The sequence below is a fragment of the Helobdella robusta genome (assembly GCF_000326865.2).
Source record: "Helobdella robusta unplaced genomic scaffold HELROscaffold_27, whole genome shotgun sequence".
Lineage (NCBI taxonomy): Eukaryota > Metazoa > Annelida > Clitellata > Rhynchobdellida > Glossiphoniidae > Helobdella > Helobdella robusta.
Genome location: NW_008704392.1, coordinates 1,933,980 through 1,954,360, shown reverse-complemented (window position 1 = coordinate 1,954,360; position 20,381 = coordinate 1,933,980). Strand labels below are relative to the sequence as shown.

The 20,381-nt window shown below is 32.0% G+C and overlaps 3 protein-coding genes across 3 annotated transcripts; 1 reads left to right on the top strand and 2 right to left on the bottom strand.

Moving 5' to 3' along the window:
* Nucleotides 1-715: 715 nt before the first annotated feature.
* Nucleotides 716-1,837, bottom strand: HELRODRAFT_173748 (hypothetical protein; the record flags this gene model as incomplete). Its single annotated transcript, XM_009020351.1, has 2 exons — nt 716-1,461; nt 1,681-1,837. The coding sequence occupies 2 exons, from the start codon at nt 1,835-1,837 to the stop codon at nt 716-718; spliced, it is 903 nt and encodes a 300-aa protein (XP_009018599.1).
* An 8,133-nt stretch (nt 1,838-9,970) lies between these two features.
* HELRODRAFT_112326 (hypothetical protein) lies at nt 9,971-16,331 on the top strand. Its single transcript, XM_009020350.1, has 13 exons — nt 9,971-10,110; nt 10,252-10,444; nt 10,601-10,787; nt 11,239-11,332; nt 11,727-11,864; nt 12,313-12,364; nt 12,998-13,064; nt 13,367-13,475; nt 14,047-14,190; nt 14,439-14,668; nt 15,021-15,099; nt 15,295-15,576; nt 15,783-16,331. Exons 1-12 carry the CDS (start codon nt 10,039-10,041, stop codon nt 15,574-15,576), a joined length of 1,647 nt encoding a protein of 548 aa, XP_009018598.1. The 5' UTR covers nt 9,971-10,038; the 3' UTR covers nt 15,783-16,331.
* Nucleotides 16,332-18,727: 2,396 nt separating this feature from the next.
* On the bottom strand, nt 18,728-19,852 carry HELRODRAFT_173746 (hypothetical protein; the record flags this gene model as incomplete). Its single annotated transcript, XM_009020349.1, has 4 exons — nt 18,728-18,933; nt 19,098-19,188; nt 19,324-19,424; nt 19,780-19,852. The coding sequence occupies 4 exons, from the start codon at nt 19,850-19,852 to the stop codon at nt 18,728-18,730; spliced, it is 471 nt and encodes a 156-aa protein (XP_009018597.1).
* Nucleotides 19,853-20,381: the final 529 nt, after the last annotated feature.

Genomic DNA, 20,381 nt, shown 5'->3' with positions numbered 1-20,381 from the left:
TGAGATGATTACTCCACTATTAAAAGATTCAGACGAATTTGTGAATATATTGTCAATTAGTGACGCTGTAGAAGGAGTTACACGAGTAGGAGATTCTATTAGCGGAATATAACCATAAGAGGACAATAAATTTTCAAACATTATTATGTTTTGTGAGTTTAAGTTTAAGTCAGTGTTAAAGTCGCCAACAATATAAGATTGTTGAGTTGGCTTTAGCGCACCCAAAACCAGTTCAAGTTTATTTAAAAAATAATTAAAATTAATGTCTGGCGGACGATACAAGGCAATCACATTTGTTGACTTGTAGAAAAAATTTGATTTTATATTTATGCATAACATGTCTACATATTCATCATTAAGTACACTATCATCACAAACAGAGCAATCAAAACCACTTTTTACAAATATACCAACTCCACCACCCTGTCCAACATCTCTATTTTTATATATAAATTTATAATCAGGTAAGTTTATGCAATCAGCCGTATTTTCATTCAACCAAGTTTCACTTATCACAATAATATTAAAAAAGTTATAAAATTGATCAGATAATATGTTAAGTGCTGACATTTTATTAACTAAGCTACGCGCATTTATATGCAAAATCGATATATTGTTTTGAACTAAATGTAATTGAGGTTTGATTAAGTTATTGATAATAATTTCAGATGTAAAATATTTATAATCTTTAAAAACAGAGTTTAATGGATAGTTATCAGCTGTTGCCTCCATGATTGATGTTGATTGTTGTTGGCCGAAAGTTTCCATCTTTCTTCTTACTTGCTGACATGTTGTAATCCCACTCGCGCAAGAACGTGTGCATGGGCCATATGTCAGGATTAACCAGTTTCTCACGTTCATTCAAAGGTATTATAATTTTGAAAGCCGTCGATTCCGTAGTTTGACTTTTCTCTACCAAAGGATCATCCGGATTTTTCTTACGGAGTACAGGAAAGCATTGTAGAAAAGCTATGTTGTTTTGTTTCAGATGGTCCTCAATTATATTTTTGTTGCATGTATTGACATTTCCGATATAATAGGTAATTTTTTCCTCTATTATTTTCGACGCTTTCAATGGGCAGCTGATGCCAGTACCGTAGGTTTTCATTTGTTTTGAAGTTGGTTTTGACGCAGGTTTTGGGGATGCCAGTTGTGGAGAGGTTGACGATTTTTTTCGTTTCTTACTTCTCACCACTTGAAAACCATCGTCGCCGATAATTTCATCACACGACTCACTTTGCGACGTGTAGCGTTTAGCGGTTCTGTCGGCCCAAGATTTTTTACTAGCGCAGTTGTCAACATTATCACCTGAAAGAAGGCTTGCGCTGTTTACACTTTCAATACGTTGCAAACGACCTTTACCGTTATTGCTTTGTTGTTCACATGTGTTACACGTTCGTGCACTATCGCTTCTATTATTCAATTGTTTAGCTAATTGCACAATCAATTGTTTATTTTTCTCTATTTTATCATTTAATTTTATTAAATTATCATTAATATTTTTGCTATTTACTCTCGCTAGTCTTAAAGGTATTCGGTATATATTATATATTGTAAATGTAGGTAACAGGTCCATCAAATTATTATCAAAACATAATTTAATAAGTTCCAAAAGTTCACTAACTTTATCATATTTGGTATTACCACGAGCCGTTAACTTAATTTTATCTTTTTTTTAACCTTCTATTTCAGTTAATAAAATTTTTTTACCATTAAGTATTTCATCATTAGTATAGAATTCTACAACTTCCAATTTAAAACCCTCGTCATTTAAATTTTCTTGATTATTTAACAAAAACCATAAAATTTCCGCAATACAAACACGCTTAGCCGCCATTGGTATGTATGTCTATATTCTACGTAAGTTCTCGAAGAATAAACCACGTAACATGAACATTTAGTAAGAACAGTTCACAACATATCATGACTAAATCAACATACTAAACAGAAATAATTTATACATGCATATATACAAAGTAAATCAAGAAATATCCAAAAATTATATAACCAATTTAAAAAAAACTAAAAACCAGTCAACATTTAATGAATAAATAAATAGACATTAAAAAGATTGTTCAAAAAGGTTCAATTTAAGGCGACGACGAGAATGAAATGTAGTTTGTTTTGTTGGTGTGGTGTTGTGAAGCGAAAACAAACACATCACACAAAACTAGTAAGAAGTCGCAAGAATAATAGTCAGTCACCTACCTATAATAAAATTACTCTCAGAGCCCTAGCTTACTTATTAACATTGACTCAACTCACTCACCTACAAATTTGTATTTCTCGTTTTAGATGTTTCAAGTATTTTATTTAACATATTTTAGCGTTTTTATTTTACTTGAAGCTTTTTAACTAATGTTAAGCCCTAGCCTACCTACAATTGTTTAACTCATCTCAGTCCCTAACTTACCTATGAATTAAATTAAAGCCCGGTTCACGGTAAAGAAAATATAAAGTTGAAGAGAAACATAGCAACAACGACACCGAATGAATGGATGTTGTGTATGTATGTGTTGTATTGATGTGTGTGTATGTAAATGTGCGGGCGCACACTCTCCAGAAACTTCACTCACTACCGACGAACCTCCATTACACCGACCATCATCTGACACGCATCGATGGAATGAATTTGACCGGATACTGAAAAATAAATTGAAAAAAAAAATTAATTCACTAAAATAAAAAACAAGCAATTGGAAAAAATAGGCAACTTATCTTTTTGAGATAACACTCAATCTTTATTCAAATTCGAATACTTCCAAAGGTACAATGAGACAAAAACAAATTTACCTTTAACATTATCTTCGATTTGTCATCGGAACGATCATCATGAGACCACCATCTGAAACGTGCTGACGCCCACCACAGCCCACCTCTCATCATTCTGTAGACAAGTTTTTATTAATTAGCAAAGTAGTAAATCAAGAAACAAAGGAACAAACGAATAAATGATTAACTGAATGATTGAACGATTGGTTGAATGAATAAATTAACTAATTAATCAACCAATGATTTAATGAATGAATCAATGAATAAATTAACTGAGGAATAATTTGAAAGATAGTGATAAAATGAATGAATGAACGAGAAAAATAAAAAAAAGAAACTAAATCATACTTCAAAAACCGTCGTTGTTGTTATCTTCGAATTGTCATCGGAACGATCATCATGAGATCTCCATCTGAAACGTGCTGATGCCACCACAGCCCACCTCTCATCATTCTGTAGACATTTTTTTAATAGCGTATTAGTAAATCAAGGAACAAAGGAACGATCGAATAAATGATTAACTGAATGATTGAATAATTGGTTGAATGAATGAGTGAATGAAAGAATTAATTAATAAATCAATGATTCAATTAATGAATAGAATGAATTAACGAATCAATTAATAGAAGAATAATTTAAAAGGTTGAGTGATAAAATGAACGAATGAGGAAAATAAAAAACGAAACTAAACCTTACTTCAAAAATCGTTGTTACTGTACTTTCCATTGCACCGACCACCACCATCTGGTCGGCACACGAAATACCATCCAAACTTTAGAGTGTCAGTCGAACAGCCAACGAGCTGATTTTTCCTACACCACCATCATCATATGTAAATCATCATGAGACCACCATCTAAAACGTGCTGACTCCCACCACTGCCCACTTCTCATCATTCTGTAAACAAAATTTTTTTATTTGCGTAGTAGTAAATGAATGTTAGAATCTTATAAGCAAAAAAAAATTAAATTATAAAATGAAAATAATGTCAACTAAATAAAATTTTAAAATAATAAAGTAAGTAAAATGTAAAAAAAACTTACCGTCGTTTATTCGACAAAGGCAGAATGTTGAATGCGGTCCGGTTCCTACGTTGTCCTCCAAAACTGGTGCCAGTCCTCCTCGAGATTGTTGTTGAAACACAGCCCGTGTTGATGGAGAAAAATAGAGAAAGAGTAGATTCTCATCAGAAAGCTTAGCGGTGCCTGCATCTCAAATTGTTTAATAAAAATAATCCTATCTACCTATTCAATTACCTTAACTAATCTATATTAAATTGTTAATGGTACGATAGTCGAAAGTCCCCCTTCATTCTTCCTCCTTGCACAGAGGCTCACCGACAGCCAGGGCACCGGATAGAAAACCATTGCCGTGCGGATAGTAGACTATTGCCGTGCGGATAGTAAACCATTTGCCGTCCGGAAGCCGTGCGGGTAGTAGACTATGGCCGTGCCGCATGGTAAATCATTACAGTGCAGATAGTAAACCATTGCCGTCCGGATAGTAAACCATTGCCGGTACAACACTGGCCACCAAGGCTTACCTCTGACAACAGACTTTGAAATTCAGAGTCTATCGGCTATCGTACCCTCAACTTACCTATTCATTACAATTAAGCCCTAGCTTACCTAAAATTACAAAAAAACTCAAGAGCCCAATTCATTTGCCAATCGGCACCCACCCCACCACCTACGTAATGCCTTGGGCTCCAACTTAGTAATAATTATAAAACTTAAACCCTAAATCTATTGAGTATGTGTTACAACGTAGCCTTAACCTACCTATTCATTACATTATGGCCCTAGCTTACCAAAAATTACAAAACTCAAGAGCCCAATTCATTGGCCTTTCGGCACCCACCCCACCACCTACGTAATGCCTTGGGCTCCAGCCTAATAATAATAATAATGTAAAACTTAATAACTAACTTACCTCTCGGTACACTTACAGCGTTTATTTAATTTAAATTACAAGATTGTTCCTAGAATTAAATTATTGCTTTTAACTACCTATGAAATTAAATTACTCTCAACCTTAATAATAATAAATTAGAATGTGTAATGAAAATAAAATAACGCTCAAACACTAATATGTGTTTATGTATGTATTTGTGTGTGTGTGTATAATACGCTGATGCGTGTAATGTGGGTGCGAGAAAAAATAGAAGAGATAAACTTACGCTGCCTACCTATTCAACTACATTAGTGTTGGATGCTTCCTATCTATCCTACCTACAATTAAAATTATGCCTATCTAACCTACCTATATAGCTATTTAATGTAACTGTGTGTACGCGCGTGTGAGCATTCTTACTTAATGTTAAATTACAGAGAAAAACAGAAAAAAAAGAATAAAACGTATCCCAGCCAGGCGTATCTTCTTTACCACTGAATGAACGAACGTAGCCTGACATCTTCCACGATGAATTCCTTTGGAAGCTTCAACCTGAATAAAATGGATGAAATGGAAAAATCTTATTTATTTGACTAATTTAAATGAAAATAGAAAAACGAGCCGCGGTGAACTCCGCCGGAAAAGCCAGCCAACTGGCAAAAAAAGAACGGCAAAGAAACCGTAAAACGTACCCCAGCAGGGCGTGCATTCTTTGCCACCGAATGAACGAACGTAGCGTGACATCACAATCATTCGGATCGTCCACGATGAACTCCTCTGGAAGCTTCAACCTGGATAAATGAACCTGAAAAACCTAAATGAATGGTAAAATCTTATTTATTCAATTTAAATGAAAATAACCGCAAAGAAACCGACCGGTCGGCAAAGAAAAGAGAAAAGAAGAACAAAGATAGGTATCTATATAGGATTTATGCTCTATATAACTCTATATAACCATGCATACTACCACATTCAATCAATAAAAATCCCACTAAAACCAGGAACCACCGCGTACCTGCTGAATGTATGATGTGAAACAAAACAAAAAAAAACACAAAACATAAATCATACCACCAAGTAGAGTAAAAGAATAGGAGTCCCTAACCTACCTATGTAACTAAATTACCTTATGCCCTAGCCCACCTATATAATAAATTAATTTTTACCTCACCTACCTATGCTTCATTAACTTAACTCAAGACTCATGAAGAAAGAGAAAAAGGAGTAAAACAGAACATAAAATACTACCACACAAACAAACATGATGTATGTATGTATGAGCAACCGTTAAAGAACCCACCTAAAATTAAAAAAATATCACCTACAAACATTCAAACCACCTACAAACATGCAAACTCTATATAACTCTATATAACTCTATATAACTCTATATAACTCTATATAACTCTATATAACTCTATATAACTCTATATAACTCTATATAATAAAATAAATAAAAATAAAAAAATTTTTAAAATAAAATAAATGAGATCAGACAGACTGCTTCAAGCGAGGCAGAATGCTGATCTGATTTTCATGTTGTCTCAGCTCCTCTATTTATACTCGTTTCAACCATACATTCTCATCATTTCAATCATTCGCATCAGTAAAAAACTTGTTTAATGTATATACTGCACTATTATACAGTCTTAACCACAATGCTAACCGTACTAAATTGAAATCATCGAACGAACGCCTTCGAAACTTTCTGGTTGGCTGGGTGAATCTGCTATATTGCTTTTCATATAAACATATAATCTAATATAATATAATTTAATTATTTGTATACATGGATTCCAGTCACTTTATATATATATAATAAAAATTCATTATAAAAGCAACAGTAATCAGTGCTATATATGTAAGCACGCAGTTCAAATTTTTCGGGGAGAATTCAAAATTGTTTGAGACCACACCTTGCTTAACATCCGGTTCCAAGCCGAGCCAAGCCAAGCTGAGCCAATATGCATAGATTTATAAGCGCTTTTATGTTAAAATTTTGCTCGCTATATTTATATATTTTATAAATTCATTATAAAAAACAACAGTAGCCATTACTATATATGTACGCACGCAGTTCAAATTTTTCGGGGAGAATTCAAAATAGTTTAAGACCACACCTTGCTTAACATCCGATTCCAAGCCGAGCCAAGCCAAGCTGAGCCAATATGCATATATTTATAAGCGCTTTTATATTAAAATTTTGCTCAATTTTTAAACGAATATCCCAATATAACAAATTCTCCATCCAATTTTAACTTTATATGATGCTTTTTAATCAGTCAGGTTACAAAAATCATTATCGATATCACAATGAAATCAATTTGAAATTTTTTTTTAATTATTGATGAAATTTTTAAATTGTTGATAAAAATAACTAGTATATATAGTTTAGTAAAACGTTTAAAATTTTCTGAGAGAATTCGCAATAATTTGAGACTACACCATAACACAATTGTACAATTTGAATGTGTAAATACAACATTATAAATGTATTATAACTATGTGTATATATCTATCTATTTCTTTATTTAGTTCTGCCTGTGTATGATATTTTGTCAAATTTATTTGATAGGAATTGAATATAACCTTCATACCGGCTGATTAACTACCATGCAGTAAAATAACTACTGTTGACACCATTTCCTCCAACGATTTCGCAACGAATTGACCATACCATATAATTAGAATAAACTCTTTCAATCAACGTTTAAATTTTTAAATTGTCATTTATTCTTTCGTTTTTGTTTCTGTACTAATTTTCGTGTCAGATACAATAATTTAGTTTTTAAGTAAATTTTCATTTTCGTAGCTATACACAAACATGCCTAGCTGTTGCATTTAAAAATTGCATTAATAATAAATAGAAATGAGAAAATTTCTGATGCATCTTTTCACAGGTTTATTTTCAAATTAACTTCACACTAAAATAAATGTAACAATATCCCTATACTCATTGAATAGAACTATTTTGTTTTACAATTACATATATTTTATTTTATAGACTATTATAATTTATAATGCTATCATGGATTACCATTTTATTATTAAAAGCAATACTTAAGAAATGCACAAGTTTCTGTAACAGTTTATAAAATTTCAGATTTCCTCAAAATGTAAAAATGCAAAACGATTGGATTAAGTGCATCAGACAGGAAATAAATGATTTCAAATGGCTTCCATCAAAAAATGCAAGAATATGCAGTGACCATTTCTGTAATAAAGATTATAAGGGTTATGATGGAGAAAGGAAGGTAATGCTGAAGAAAGCATTCCCATGTTTTCAAGTTAGTTATATTTATATGTCATCAGTTACACAAGGAAGCAATTCACATCATCATTGTACATTGCAACATTCTTATCTATACAAAAAATATAAAATGCATTCATCAATATTCCATGTATTTTATTAAAACTTAGAAAGGGCATAATGACATTGTATATAATAAACCCTGCTTAGGACTGGGATCATCATCATCATACCAATCACCATTACAAGTAGAGTCAATTTTATATTAATGCTTAACAAGTTAACTAAATTGGCATAATCAAGTTTTTATATGAAATACACATCAAGTATTTAATGTAACAAATAAATTAACAGAAAAATGTCTGGAAAAGTTTAAAAAAATTAGAACATATGACTCTGATCAAAAATCATTCGCGTTGACACTGCATTTGCATGGGCATAAGGCATATGATTATCTTTGGACAAATGGCTTACATCTATCTCACACTAGGACATTAAGAAAGTAATCTTGTCATACCTGTTCAATAATTTTAATAAGATTGTTTTATAATATTTAATAAGTTTACCTACAAAACATTGATGGTATGCCTGGGGTGATTTCTACAAACCTTATTGACTAATGGTGATGGGGATCCTCTGGAACTGTAGGATCATGACATTCAATCTAGTCATGGATTGAGAAATCAATCCTTGATATATTTGATAACAAACATTTATTATAATATAAGAATGAAAAAAAGATGTAGGTGTAAGGCAAAATCTTACTGGAACTATTATTTTTAGCAATTTATGATTTATTTTTTTTATTTATGACTTTATCCATTTTCAATGATACCGATATTTTTAATTATTATTATCCAAATTATACTCATGCCTATATAAATTAATTTGATTGTGGCTATTTCTATGCTTAATTATTTTATTTACTTGCCATAGGTATTTATTAAATTAATGATAATAATTAATAACACAACATTCTAAGTGCATAAAATATAATAAATTAAAAGTACAATTTTTACAAACCTCATTGGTTATGGTGATAGGGATTCTTTAAAACTGAATGATCATGATCTAACAAGTCATGGATTGATGAATCACTGGAATCACACATTATCTTTAATAAATTTAATAACAACATGTACTACAATTTAAGAATGAGGAATATTTTGTAAAACATTAAATGAAAAAAAATTTAGTTTGAATCACTCATAATTAATAAATTTTAATTAAATTGCAAGTTAGCTTGCGGAGTTTGAAGCTTCAATTGAACAAATTACAAAAGTGTTTATTTTATAAAATTGATTGGTAAGTTGTTTAATATATTTATTTAATTTAGTATATTTTTTATTCCCAGACCTAAGCATTGTAAATAAAAATTTTAAAACCAATCAAGCAATAGAATTTAGGATCTTGGGAACAAGTGCTGTTAGTCGTTGTTAGTGTAGTAGTAGTATGTAGTAGTGTAGTGGTTGGTAGTTTCTAGTAGTCTAATCTGTTAATGTTCGTTAGTGTTATCTGTTATTTATTTCAATTAGTAATTAGAATCAGTAGAGTTTAGTTTTAGCTTAATTATTAGAGTTTAGCGTTGTTGCAGTTAATGAGTTAAGTGTTGTTGGTGGTTCACAAAAAATTTTTTTTATTTAAAATGCAAAAAGATACTTAACCGTCATACTGCAATATCTATCCTAAAACAGCATCTAGTATCACCTTTTAAAACATTTTGAAATTTTAAATAAAAGCAATATTCCGAAATTAGTAAATATACGATCGTAACTTTCGACTTGGGCGATAAAAAATCACCCTCCAATTTTCCTCCGGAAGTAAGCTCCTTGTTCGACCGTCAAAAATGGGCGAAGGCCGTTATATTTATTCTAATCTAATTTAATTTATTCTATTTATATGTATCTAATTATATGTTTTTACAGTATTATTTTGAAAGTTTTAAAAAATTGTTTGAGCTTGCCATAAATTAATAACCTTTGCTTTACGTGACTGCCTATGCTGTTACTTCCGCTATTATATTATTTAATATGTTTACATAGTTAAAGTTAAGAAGTTCATTCATTTAAAAAAGTTAGGAACGTTCATTTAAATTAAAATTAATATTTAAGACGGCCAACGAAATGGATTATTCCGAACAAGCAATGGAATCAACGGTTATTGAAGACCCCAATTCACATTTGTTTCTTAAAAATGTTAGTTGGAAATTTTGGAAAATTTTTCTAATCTTGTTTTTTTTAAAATAATTTTATCACTATTTTTATTGGAAGGTGACAGAAATTTTAAATAAGATTAATCTATTTTTTATATTTTTTCATTAAAATGATTGAAAGCAGGACAAGAACAAATACTCCCAACTTGTCTGTCAGCAACAAACTGATTGTTTAAAATTATTTCTAACCTGGAACTCAAACCAGCAAGTGCAGTTCGTGCAAGAACTGATCCAACGTATGGACCACCATCAACATGGCGAGATCGACACATTCCTTCAACCTATACTCCAGCGAGATTTTATTTCAGCACTACCAGGTATTTTTTATTTCAACTTTAATCTCTTCTTTTTTAATAATAATCAAATAATGAGGTATTGCAAAATGATTCAAACTTATTATTATTAATTAAGTGTACAATGAATACACAATTCCACTCTTCAAATTATCTCAAGATATATTCTATATCCCGCAGATCGAGGACTTGATCACATCTCTGAAAAAATTCTTTCGTACCTTGACTCGAAGTCATTATGCTCAGCAGAACTCGTCTGTAAGGAGTGGTATCGAGTGATTGCTGATGGTGGCATATGGAGGAAGTTGATTGAAAAAATGGTCAGAACTAACACACTCTGGTTTGGTCTGGCCCAAAGAAAAGGATGGTGTGTTATTTGTCAATCTGTCTGTTTGTCTTATTGTTTGCCTGTCTTATTGTTTGTTTGTCTGTCTGTGTGTTTTTTTTTCCATCTGACTGTTTGTCTATCTGTTTGTCTGTCTGTTTGTCTGTCTGTGTGTATGCTGTTTGTCAGCCTTTGTATATATATATATATATATATATGTATATATATATTGGTGTTGTTGTGTCTTGTAGATGTTTATGCTTGAATTTATTTTTTTCTGTTTTCAATTTTATTCCCATGTGTATCAGTTTATTTATTATAGACTTGTGTTTATGCTTAAGTTTTTATTCGTTTATTTCTGAATATTATTCAATCAGTAAACAGATTACTTATTAACTGATAATTCACATGATTACAAAAACATTACTTAATTTATTGTTCGAAGAATGAATTCACTCGATTACTAATCCATTACTCATTTTATCGTTCGAAGGATGAATTACTTATTTCGACCAAAGCCAGGCGAGTCACACAAGGAGCATCTCTTCTACAGGAGACTCTTCAATGAAATCATCAAAGATATCGATGTTAGAAAATGTTTTTCCTTATTGTTGTAGGTTGTCTTTGGTTGTTGGTTATTGCCGGTTTGATTCTTGTAAGGCTGGTGGATTTATCATTATTTAAATTAGTTTTTCTATTTTCTTGAAGTAAAATATTTAGAGCTTGTGTTGTCTGTTGTTGTTTGTTGATGGTGTGTTGTGCTGTGCTTTGCTTTTATGCTTTAAAAAAGTATTTTTAATTTTTGGAATAATTTTTCATCTATCAATATTTATCCAATTATTAAATTGTCTACTTTGTGACCATTACAATTGCACACAAATTATTGCTGGTCGTCATCAAATCAGTGTCTAATTCACTCATTATCAAAAATATTATCATCTTCTCTAAAAAAAAAAATTACCACCACGGTCTCACAAATAGACAATAGACAATAACTGGAGGACAGGCAACGTGGCGCTGAGACGAATCCTCTGTCACAGCGTGGCTAGCAAGGGGGTCTACTGTCTACAATATGATGACAGCAAGATTGTCTGTGGCCTCAGGGACAATACTATTAAAGTGAGTGAGATTATGATGATGTTGGTGGAAGGATTATGAGTGAGATGATGATGTTTTGGCGAGAGAAGGATGATGAAAATTATTATGCTGATGGTTATGTATATATGATGATTGTAAGATTGTGAGCAATCTGAGGGACAATAATACCATTAGAGTGAGTGAGTGGGCTGATGATGATGTGGATGGCTTTGAAACGTTATGAGTTAGAATGGTGATGGTTATTCTCAACCATTTTCCAATCTATTTATACAATTTTCACTGTCAATTTGTCTTTTTCAAATATTCATTATCATTTTTATAACTTATTTATTCACCTGTTTTAATTATATCTGCGTAATTATATTTATTTTATAATTATATTAACTGTGGAATTATATTTATTTTTATTTTATTTATTATTATTATTTTATTTTTTTTCAACAAACTGAAAATTTTTATCCAACAATAGGTTTGGAACAAGTCAACATTAGAATGTGTCAGGTCACTGAGAGGTCACACAGGTAGGCTTGTCCATAATTGTTCATAATTATTCATAATTAATAATAATAATTATGACGTAATAAGGATTATACGACTACTACTGCTTCTACTACTACTGCTACCGCTACTACTACTACTTCTACTACTACTTCTACTACTACTACTACTACTACTAAAACTACTGTTATCATTTTAAAAGAAAAACTTCACATGTTCCTACACGATAGTATATCTAATTGATGACGGTTGTTATTATAATAATAATAATAATAATAATAATAATAATGGAAAATAAATGAATAATAATAAGATAATAAAGTCCTGGTTATGACATTAAACTGACCCTCACTGCCTTGTGAGTGATATTGGATCATCAAAGGCTAGGCCCACCGCTTATAACTGTGGTTGCGTAAGGAAGGGCGTCCTGCGTAAAAATTAGCCAAATAAATTACTTATGATGACAGAAGTGACAATGGCCCTCAGTATCCGGGAAGAGGGTGAATGGCGTCGAGGGGTATTTCGGTTTCATCATAGGTAGCCAAACGGCAACCCCGATCTCGGGGAAAATGTCGTTTAAACATGTGTTGTTGTTGTTAATAATAAGATAATAATATTAATAATTATGACATAATTTTTTACAAATTATAAATCAGGTTCGGTGTTGTGCTTGCAATTCAGTGATGACATGATCATATCTGGCTCCAGTGACGCAACTGTTAGGTCAATAATCAAGTCTTCATTCATTCATTCAATTTTTCATTCGTTCAGTCTTTCATTCATTCATCCGTTCATTCATTTGTTTGATCTTTCATACAATCCTTCATTCATTCATTCGTTTATTCGTCTATCCAGCCAAACCAAAAGCTAATCATGTAATGCAGTACTATCCTAATAGTATAAATACAAATTTGTATAAACTCACAAACGTAGAAAAACACCCACTCACACATACACACACAAATCCACGCACACACACACACACACACACACACACACACATACAACACACACACACACAACAGAGTCTGGTCCATAACGACTGGGGAAATAATAAACATCCTGATTCATCATAGTGAAGCAGTCCTGCATCTGAGGTACAGTGAAGAAGGCATCATGGTAACATGCTCCAAGGTTGTTATTTATCGGTATTTTCTATTTATTCGTTTATTTAGTTATCATAATTTTTATATTACATTTATTTACCATAATTTTTATATTATATTTATTTATCATAATTTTTTCATTATATTTATTTATCGTGGTTACATGCTCCAAAGTTATTTATTTTCGATATATTTTTTTATTTATTATAACTCATGTTTTATTATTATTATCATTATTTATGTATCATTTTAGAATTCTCTCTTTAACGATATCTCGGAGTTATCTTACAATTGACTGATGAATTCAGTAGAGATAGATGAATACTCGTTTATTAATGCACCCATACTGCATATTGCATGTGGTGGGCGAATGGGTGGAAATCTCTCCGAGTTCCTGACATAGTCACAGAAATATTTCTACCTTATTATTTATAATCTATCGCAAAGGCACCAAAAAAGCTTACAGAATCTGTATATCTTATTGTTCATTGTTGCAAAAACGTCCTACCTCGGGGGGAACTGGGTCTCTGGACGCGAAACGAAGATTGATTGGTTGATTGATTGGTTGATTGATTGATTGTTGGGAAAATTCATCGCAGGATCGATCGATAGCCGTGTGGGATATAATCTCGCCCAAGGAGATTAACCTACGCAGGGTTCTACTAGGTCACCGGGCTGCCGTCAATGTCGTCGACTTTGATCTCAATTACATCGTCTCTGCTTCTGGGGATAGGACTATTAAGGTTTGATTGAGTGATGGGTTGGCTGGTTGGTTGGTTGGTTGGTTGATGCATGAATGAGTGGATTGATTGGTTGATTGATTGATACATGGATCAATACATGGATGGATTGATTGATTGATTGGTGTGTGTGTGTGTGTGTGTGTGTGTGTGTGTGTGTGTGTGTGTGTGTGTGTGTGTGTGTGTGTGAGAGAGAGAGATTATACTCATCTCCACAATCCTAATCCCCCCACCACCCGTCATGACACCAGGTATGGAACACGACGACGTGCGAGTTTGTACGAACGCTGAACGGCCACAAGCGTGGGATAGCCTGCCTGCAGTACCGGGAGAAGTTGATCGTCAGCGGAAGTTCCGACAACACGATCAGGCTGTGGGATGTGGAGTGTGGGGCATGTTTGCGGATTCTCGAGGGCCACGAGGAGCTAGTTAGGTGCATCAGGTTCGATAACAAGAGGATCGTCAGTGGGGCTTACGATGGGTGAGTTGTTGTTGCTGTCGTTGTTGCTGTTGTTGTTGCTGTTGTTGTTGCTGTTGGTGGTTGTTGCGGTGGTGTTGGTAGTAGTGATGTTGTTGTTGTTGCTGCTGCTGCTAATTGTGAGGCCAATAGCGTCGCTACTGATTATGTTGAAGATCTAATGGCCAGTATTTGCTCCGTGATCATTATAATTTGTTGCTGTCATCATTAACCACTGTTATTTTATCCATCTTACCTCTATTATAATTACATCATTGAAACTATTGCTTCCCTTGTTTTGCCACGTCGCCATTACTGTCGTGTCACTCGTCTGCAACATCATCATCTTTTTCATCCTCATCGTCATCTTCAACAGGAGGATAAAAGTTTGGGATTTACAGGCGGCACTCGACCCTCGGTCCCCATCCGGCACTCTCTGTCTTAGGACATTTGTTGTTAGTTGTTGATGTCATTTTGATATCTGTCTTAGGACATTTGTTCTAAGTTGTTGATGTTGATGTAGGTAGATGACGCTGATGTTGTTCGTTAGCATCATATCTTCATTACATTGTAACGTCACATTCTCATCACATTTTCATGACATTATCATCACATTCTCATGACATTATCATCATTGCTTCACATCTCAGGAACACACCGGCCGAGTATTCCGACTCCAGTTTGACGAATTCCAAATTGTGAGTAGCTCACACGACGACACGATTATTATCTGGGATTTCATGAACGAAGTATCCATTAGCGGCTCTCCTACGACCTCGGGAGGTCACGGTAATCTGGGTCAAGGCCATGGCAATCTAGGTCAGGGCGCCAATAATGGTTCTTCGTCCAATGCTCCTGATTCTGCTCTTGTTGTGGCTTCCGCTATTTCCAATGTCAATCAGCCAACTGGCGGTATAAATTCCAACAGGTAGGTAGGCAGGCTAGGTTGGTAGGTCAGGTATGTAGGTAAGTAGGTAGGCTAAGTAGGTAGGTAGGTAGGTAGGTAGGTAGGCTGCGTAGGTTGGTTAGAGTTGAGATTTTGTGGTGATGATGTGATGTAACGGGGATGATGTTTAGTTGTGGTGATGCAAGTGTATTATTGAATTTGAAATTAAATTTGAAATTAAATTCGACTCAGAAATTCTCCCAACATGAGATCAGACAACTTCTGATGAGCATTCAACTCCAACTTAACCACGTGTCATCTAATTATTTTTTGTTTGTTTTTTAATTCTTCTCTTTCTTTGTTAAATTTTTTCATAAAATAAAACATTTGATAACGACTGGGTTGTTTTATTGGTTGGTCGATTGAATCACCGTCAGATCTGTTTGCTGGGGTTGATCGATTGAAGAAACTATATAATAAATAAATAATTAAGTCGATTGATGAAGGAGTGAACGAATAAATGGATGAATGAATGAACGAATAATTGAATGAGTGAGATTATTTGATCGTTAAATTTTTCATAAATGGTCCGGCACTCGTTTGATTTTCAACGCATTAAATAAATTTATTAGAAATTTCTGGTTTCTCCAAATGTTCATTTCAATTCAATAAGAATGAATGTTCCTATTAGTCATTTTATCATTTTTAATTTTATAAATATTATTATTATTATGGTTATTCTATTATTATTATTATTATGAAAAATTTTGATTGACTTAAAATTTAACAGTTGCAAGGTGGTCATTTGCGCTGTTTCCCTCTCTCTCTAGTTCTCTCTCTCTCTCTCTCTCTCTCTACATATGCATATATGTCTATTTATATATCTATACTTATTCTTATATAAAACAAATCTTGAATTTATTATTCAAATTATTTTTTAGTTCAAACCGAATGGCGATCGTTTTTCTTTTCTGTATATTTTTTGAGAATTAAAAAATACTGGATAGATTTATTTAAATGGATCTTTATTTCTTTATTTTATCATTAATGTGTTTGTGTGTGTAAAAATGTATGTGTAAAAATATGTGTGTGTGTGTGTATCTTTGTGTAAAAGTGTGTGTGTGTTCGCGCCTATATGTGTGAGTGAATTTTATTATGACTTTTCTCCTGTTTTTTTATATCTTCTATAAATAATTTTTTTATACAATTAAAGCTCACTCACAAACAAATTCACACACACAAGAATGTATATATATATATATATATATATATATATATATACATACATATAGTATTGTATGAATTCTACCGAATTGTTGGCATTAATCAATTTAAAGTTTGTCTTTTCAATTTTCCTTACTACCATTACCAACAATTTGGTAGAATTCATACACACACACACACACACACATATATATATATATATATATATATAGGATATATATATAGGATGTAGGATATATATATACATATATATTAAGATTGTCAGAAGTGCAATTATTGATAAAAATCACAGCATGCTCCTCATTAGTTAGCTTCCTGTATAATTTTATTTAAAATTTATTTAAAATTAAACAGAAAGCTAACTAACGCGGAACATACTGTGATTTTCATCAATAATCGCAAATATATATATATATATATATATGTATGTATATATATATACACACACATATTTGTACATACATAGACATTTAAACAGAGAACGGATATTTAAACACACGCGTTTTAATTCTTTTTTCATTTTTTTGCACCATTTTGTAGAAAAGAAGTGAACTAACTGATTTCTTTTTTATATAGGGATTGATTTGAATTCAACTTTAAAAACTAAACTAAACTCTCTGATTTTAAAAATTAAATTATAGGAACATTGTAAATTATTTCGTCTGCTATAATTATTATTGTTATAATTTGTTGTTTATTATTATTATTTACTGTAGTTTATTTCATTTTTTACAATTTTTGTAACTTTTTATCATTATTATTAATATTATTATTGATTCTTTGGCAATCCATCCGTCAGCTCTGTACAGATTAATATTAATCTTCCTTCTCGCCTCATATTTACAATCTTTTTTCGCAATGTTTTTATTGTTTTGTTTATAAGATTATTATTATTATTATTACGTGTATTAATAATAATAGTAACGTTTATAATTATCATTTCTATAGTAACTACTATATTTTTTGTTATTACGCTACTTTTTAAAAAAGGTAGATGATTTTTTTTTATCTTACTGTGTTGCTACGTTACTACTATAATACTAATTACATTTATTTAATATTGTATGAATTCTACCGAATTGTTGACATTAATCAATTTAAAGTGTGCCTCATGATGAATTTGGATAGCAACAGTTTTATTAAATGCCCATGATGAGCTGGGATAATAATTCTATTTTCACTGAATGGAACAATTTGCAAAAAATTCTCGTAAGGAAAATTGAAAAGACAAACTTTAAATTGATTGATGCCAACAATTCAGTAGAATTAACACAATACTGTATAAAATGTGTTCTTCCAACATTATTATATATATATATCAATATAGATATAATATATATATATATATATTTAGACATATATTTATATTTGGCTGTAAATATTCGTGCCACAATAAAGAGTTTTAAAAACTTAAACTTGCTAGTCGAATCAAAATCCGAAACTGAAAATATAACGTTTCTGTGTGATACGATAAATTGTTGCATCTCTTGTTATACGTGGGGCCCAAGGCCACGGCCGGATTGAAGAGGGGACAGGAAGGCTGCTGCCCCGGGCTACCAGGAGAAAGTGTGTATATTAAGAGCCTCCGATCAATGTGTTTGTTCTTATTTCTTAATAAAATTTCTATTCGGCAATGAAAGTGTTCGTGAAATACGTTCGTGAAATTTTAATCAAATGACATATTTACTTATTTAATTTGTTTTGCTTAAATAGAAGGAAGAACCTTTGATACGTTATATGCTATTTATTAAAACCATAGTTTAACTAATTTGTTAAATTTTATAACATTCAAGCACGTATTTGGATAACTTTTTGTAAACGGGTGAGGTGACAACATTGGGATGCAAACAAATTTTGGTACCGTTAAAAAGTTTATAAAATTGTCACATTGTTTTTGAAAATGGAAATGAATATAAATTTTTAAAACGAATAGAATCAAAGTGCTTATGTTGAAAGTTTCAATAAGAAAGGATTCACAGCTGCTTGATGTTGATCATTGAGTCTTCCATATAGTCCATGCAGATGACCGGCCAAACACATTGTGGACACCCGAACCAGTCCGTACAGCATATTTGACCTTTCGGGCAGCCATAGTTCTTGCAACCAGGGAAGCAGGTTTGGCAGTAGTTTTGAGGGTAGAACCAGAAACTCCAAATTGGTTTCGTTGGTCTCGGACAGCCTTCATGGATGTTTATTGAGAAAATGAGTGAAAATGCAGTTTTAATTTTATAGTTTGACGCCACAAGTTTCAACGTTATTATTTCTTATGCTAACAATCAGACAGACACGCAAATAAAATAGATTTCAAAATTTGATTTTTTCATTAAAAGACAGCCAGCCTACAGAGTTTGTAGAGAGGGAAGCATTTGAAGCCAGCTTCAGGTTTGGCACTGTCGACGGCAGCACACATCGCATTTTCTCCACACTGCATCTCCTGGGATGTTGTGCCGATGACGTTTTCAATTTGATCACATTTTAAATTATTTTTTATAATTTAAACTATATAAAATAATTTAAATTGAAACTTAATTTCTGGAATATCGGTTGTTAATGGATTAGTTATACTCACGCCGCAGGCATTATTACATTCACATGTTACGCATCCATTCGCATCCAGGACGTATCCGTTGACGCACTTCTCTGGACAATCCAGAACCTTGCAGGGAGCAACTAAGTGGGATTGTTGGGACATTTTTACTTTATTTCTTATTATTCACTTTTTAGTATTTCTAAAATACACAACGAAAGCAGCGTATGCATTTAAACACACATGAATCAACACATCACACAGATTTTGTTGTACTCTATCTTAATTAAACATTATACCATCGTGCTGTAAATTATATCCGAAAAATTTTTAAAAATTCTTTAAAAAAAGCTTGCGGAAATATCTTACAAATATTAAAGTTCTTTATAGGATATTTAATTATAATTAAACTTTTCTTAGCGGTTAAAGTACAAAATGTATATAAAAAAATTGTTAAACATTAAAAATTTTTAAAAATTTGATTCCCTATAAACTCACCGACATCTATGGACTCAGCTGGAAAATAAAACACCACAGCACACATCAATCCTACCAGAGCCACGAAACCCATGATGGCTTTTCGATTCTTAAGAAACTTTAGCAATGAAGATTTTTCAAATTTAATAACTAAACTACAAACAGAGGCTATATATATAGTTTAATTTATACAAAAATTTAGCAACTAAAATATTGCCATGCAGTTGATTAATAATTGTTGTGGTAGTATATCAGACGAATAATCGTTACTATAGAAAGAGGGAGCATTAAAAATTTATTAAGTTATGGTTTTTTTATTGAAACAATTTACTATCAGTCACGACGTAATAGTTACATTCTGAGTAATTTTAACATAAACATATATGTTTAAATAATAGTTTTTTTTGGATTTTTTGTTCATGTTTTAAATCAAAATAATGTTTATATCATTATTATATTATGGTTTTAACAGCATATTGCAACTCAATCATGATATATTACAAGCGTTTTAAACACTAAATCTATTTCTACTAGTTGAAAAAAGTTATTTGAAACCGAAATATGTAAATGCAAAGTGGTCGTTTAGCAGTCGGTGTTGTTCTGAATTGAATAATAAAGTTTAA

Excerpts from the sequence above, each read along its gene's own strand:
- HELRODRAFT_112326 (XM_009020350.1), top strand. The coding sequence starts at position 10,039 with ATGGATTATTCCGAACAAGCAATGGAATCAACGGTTATTGAAGACCCC. Across the intron at positions 10,445-10,600 it reads TTTTATTTCAGCACTACCAG|ATCGAGGACTTGATCACATC; the intron begins GTATTTTTTATT and ends TATATCCCGCAG. Across the intron at positions 13,065-13,366 it reads TCCAGTGACGCAACTGTTAG|AGTCTGGTCCATAACGACTG; the intron begins GTCAATAATCAA and ends CACACACAACAG.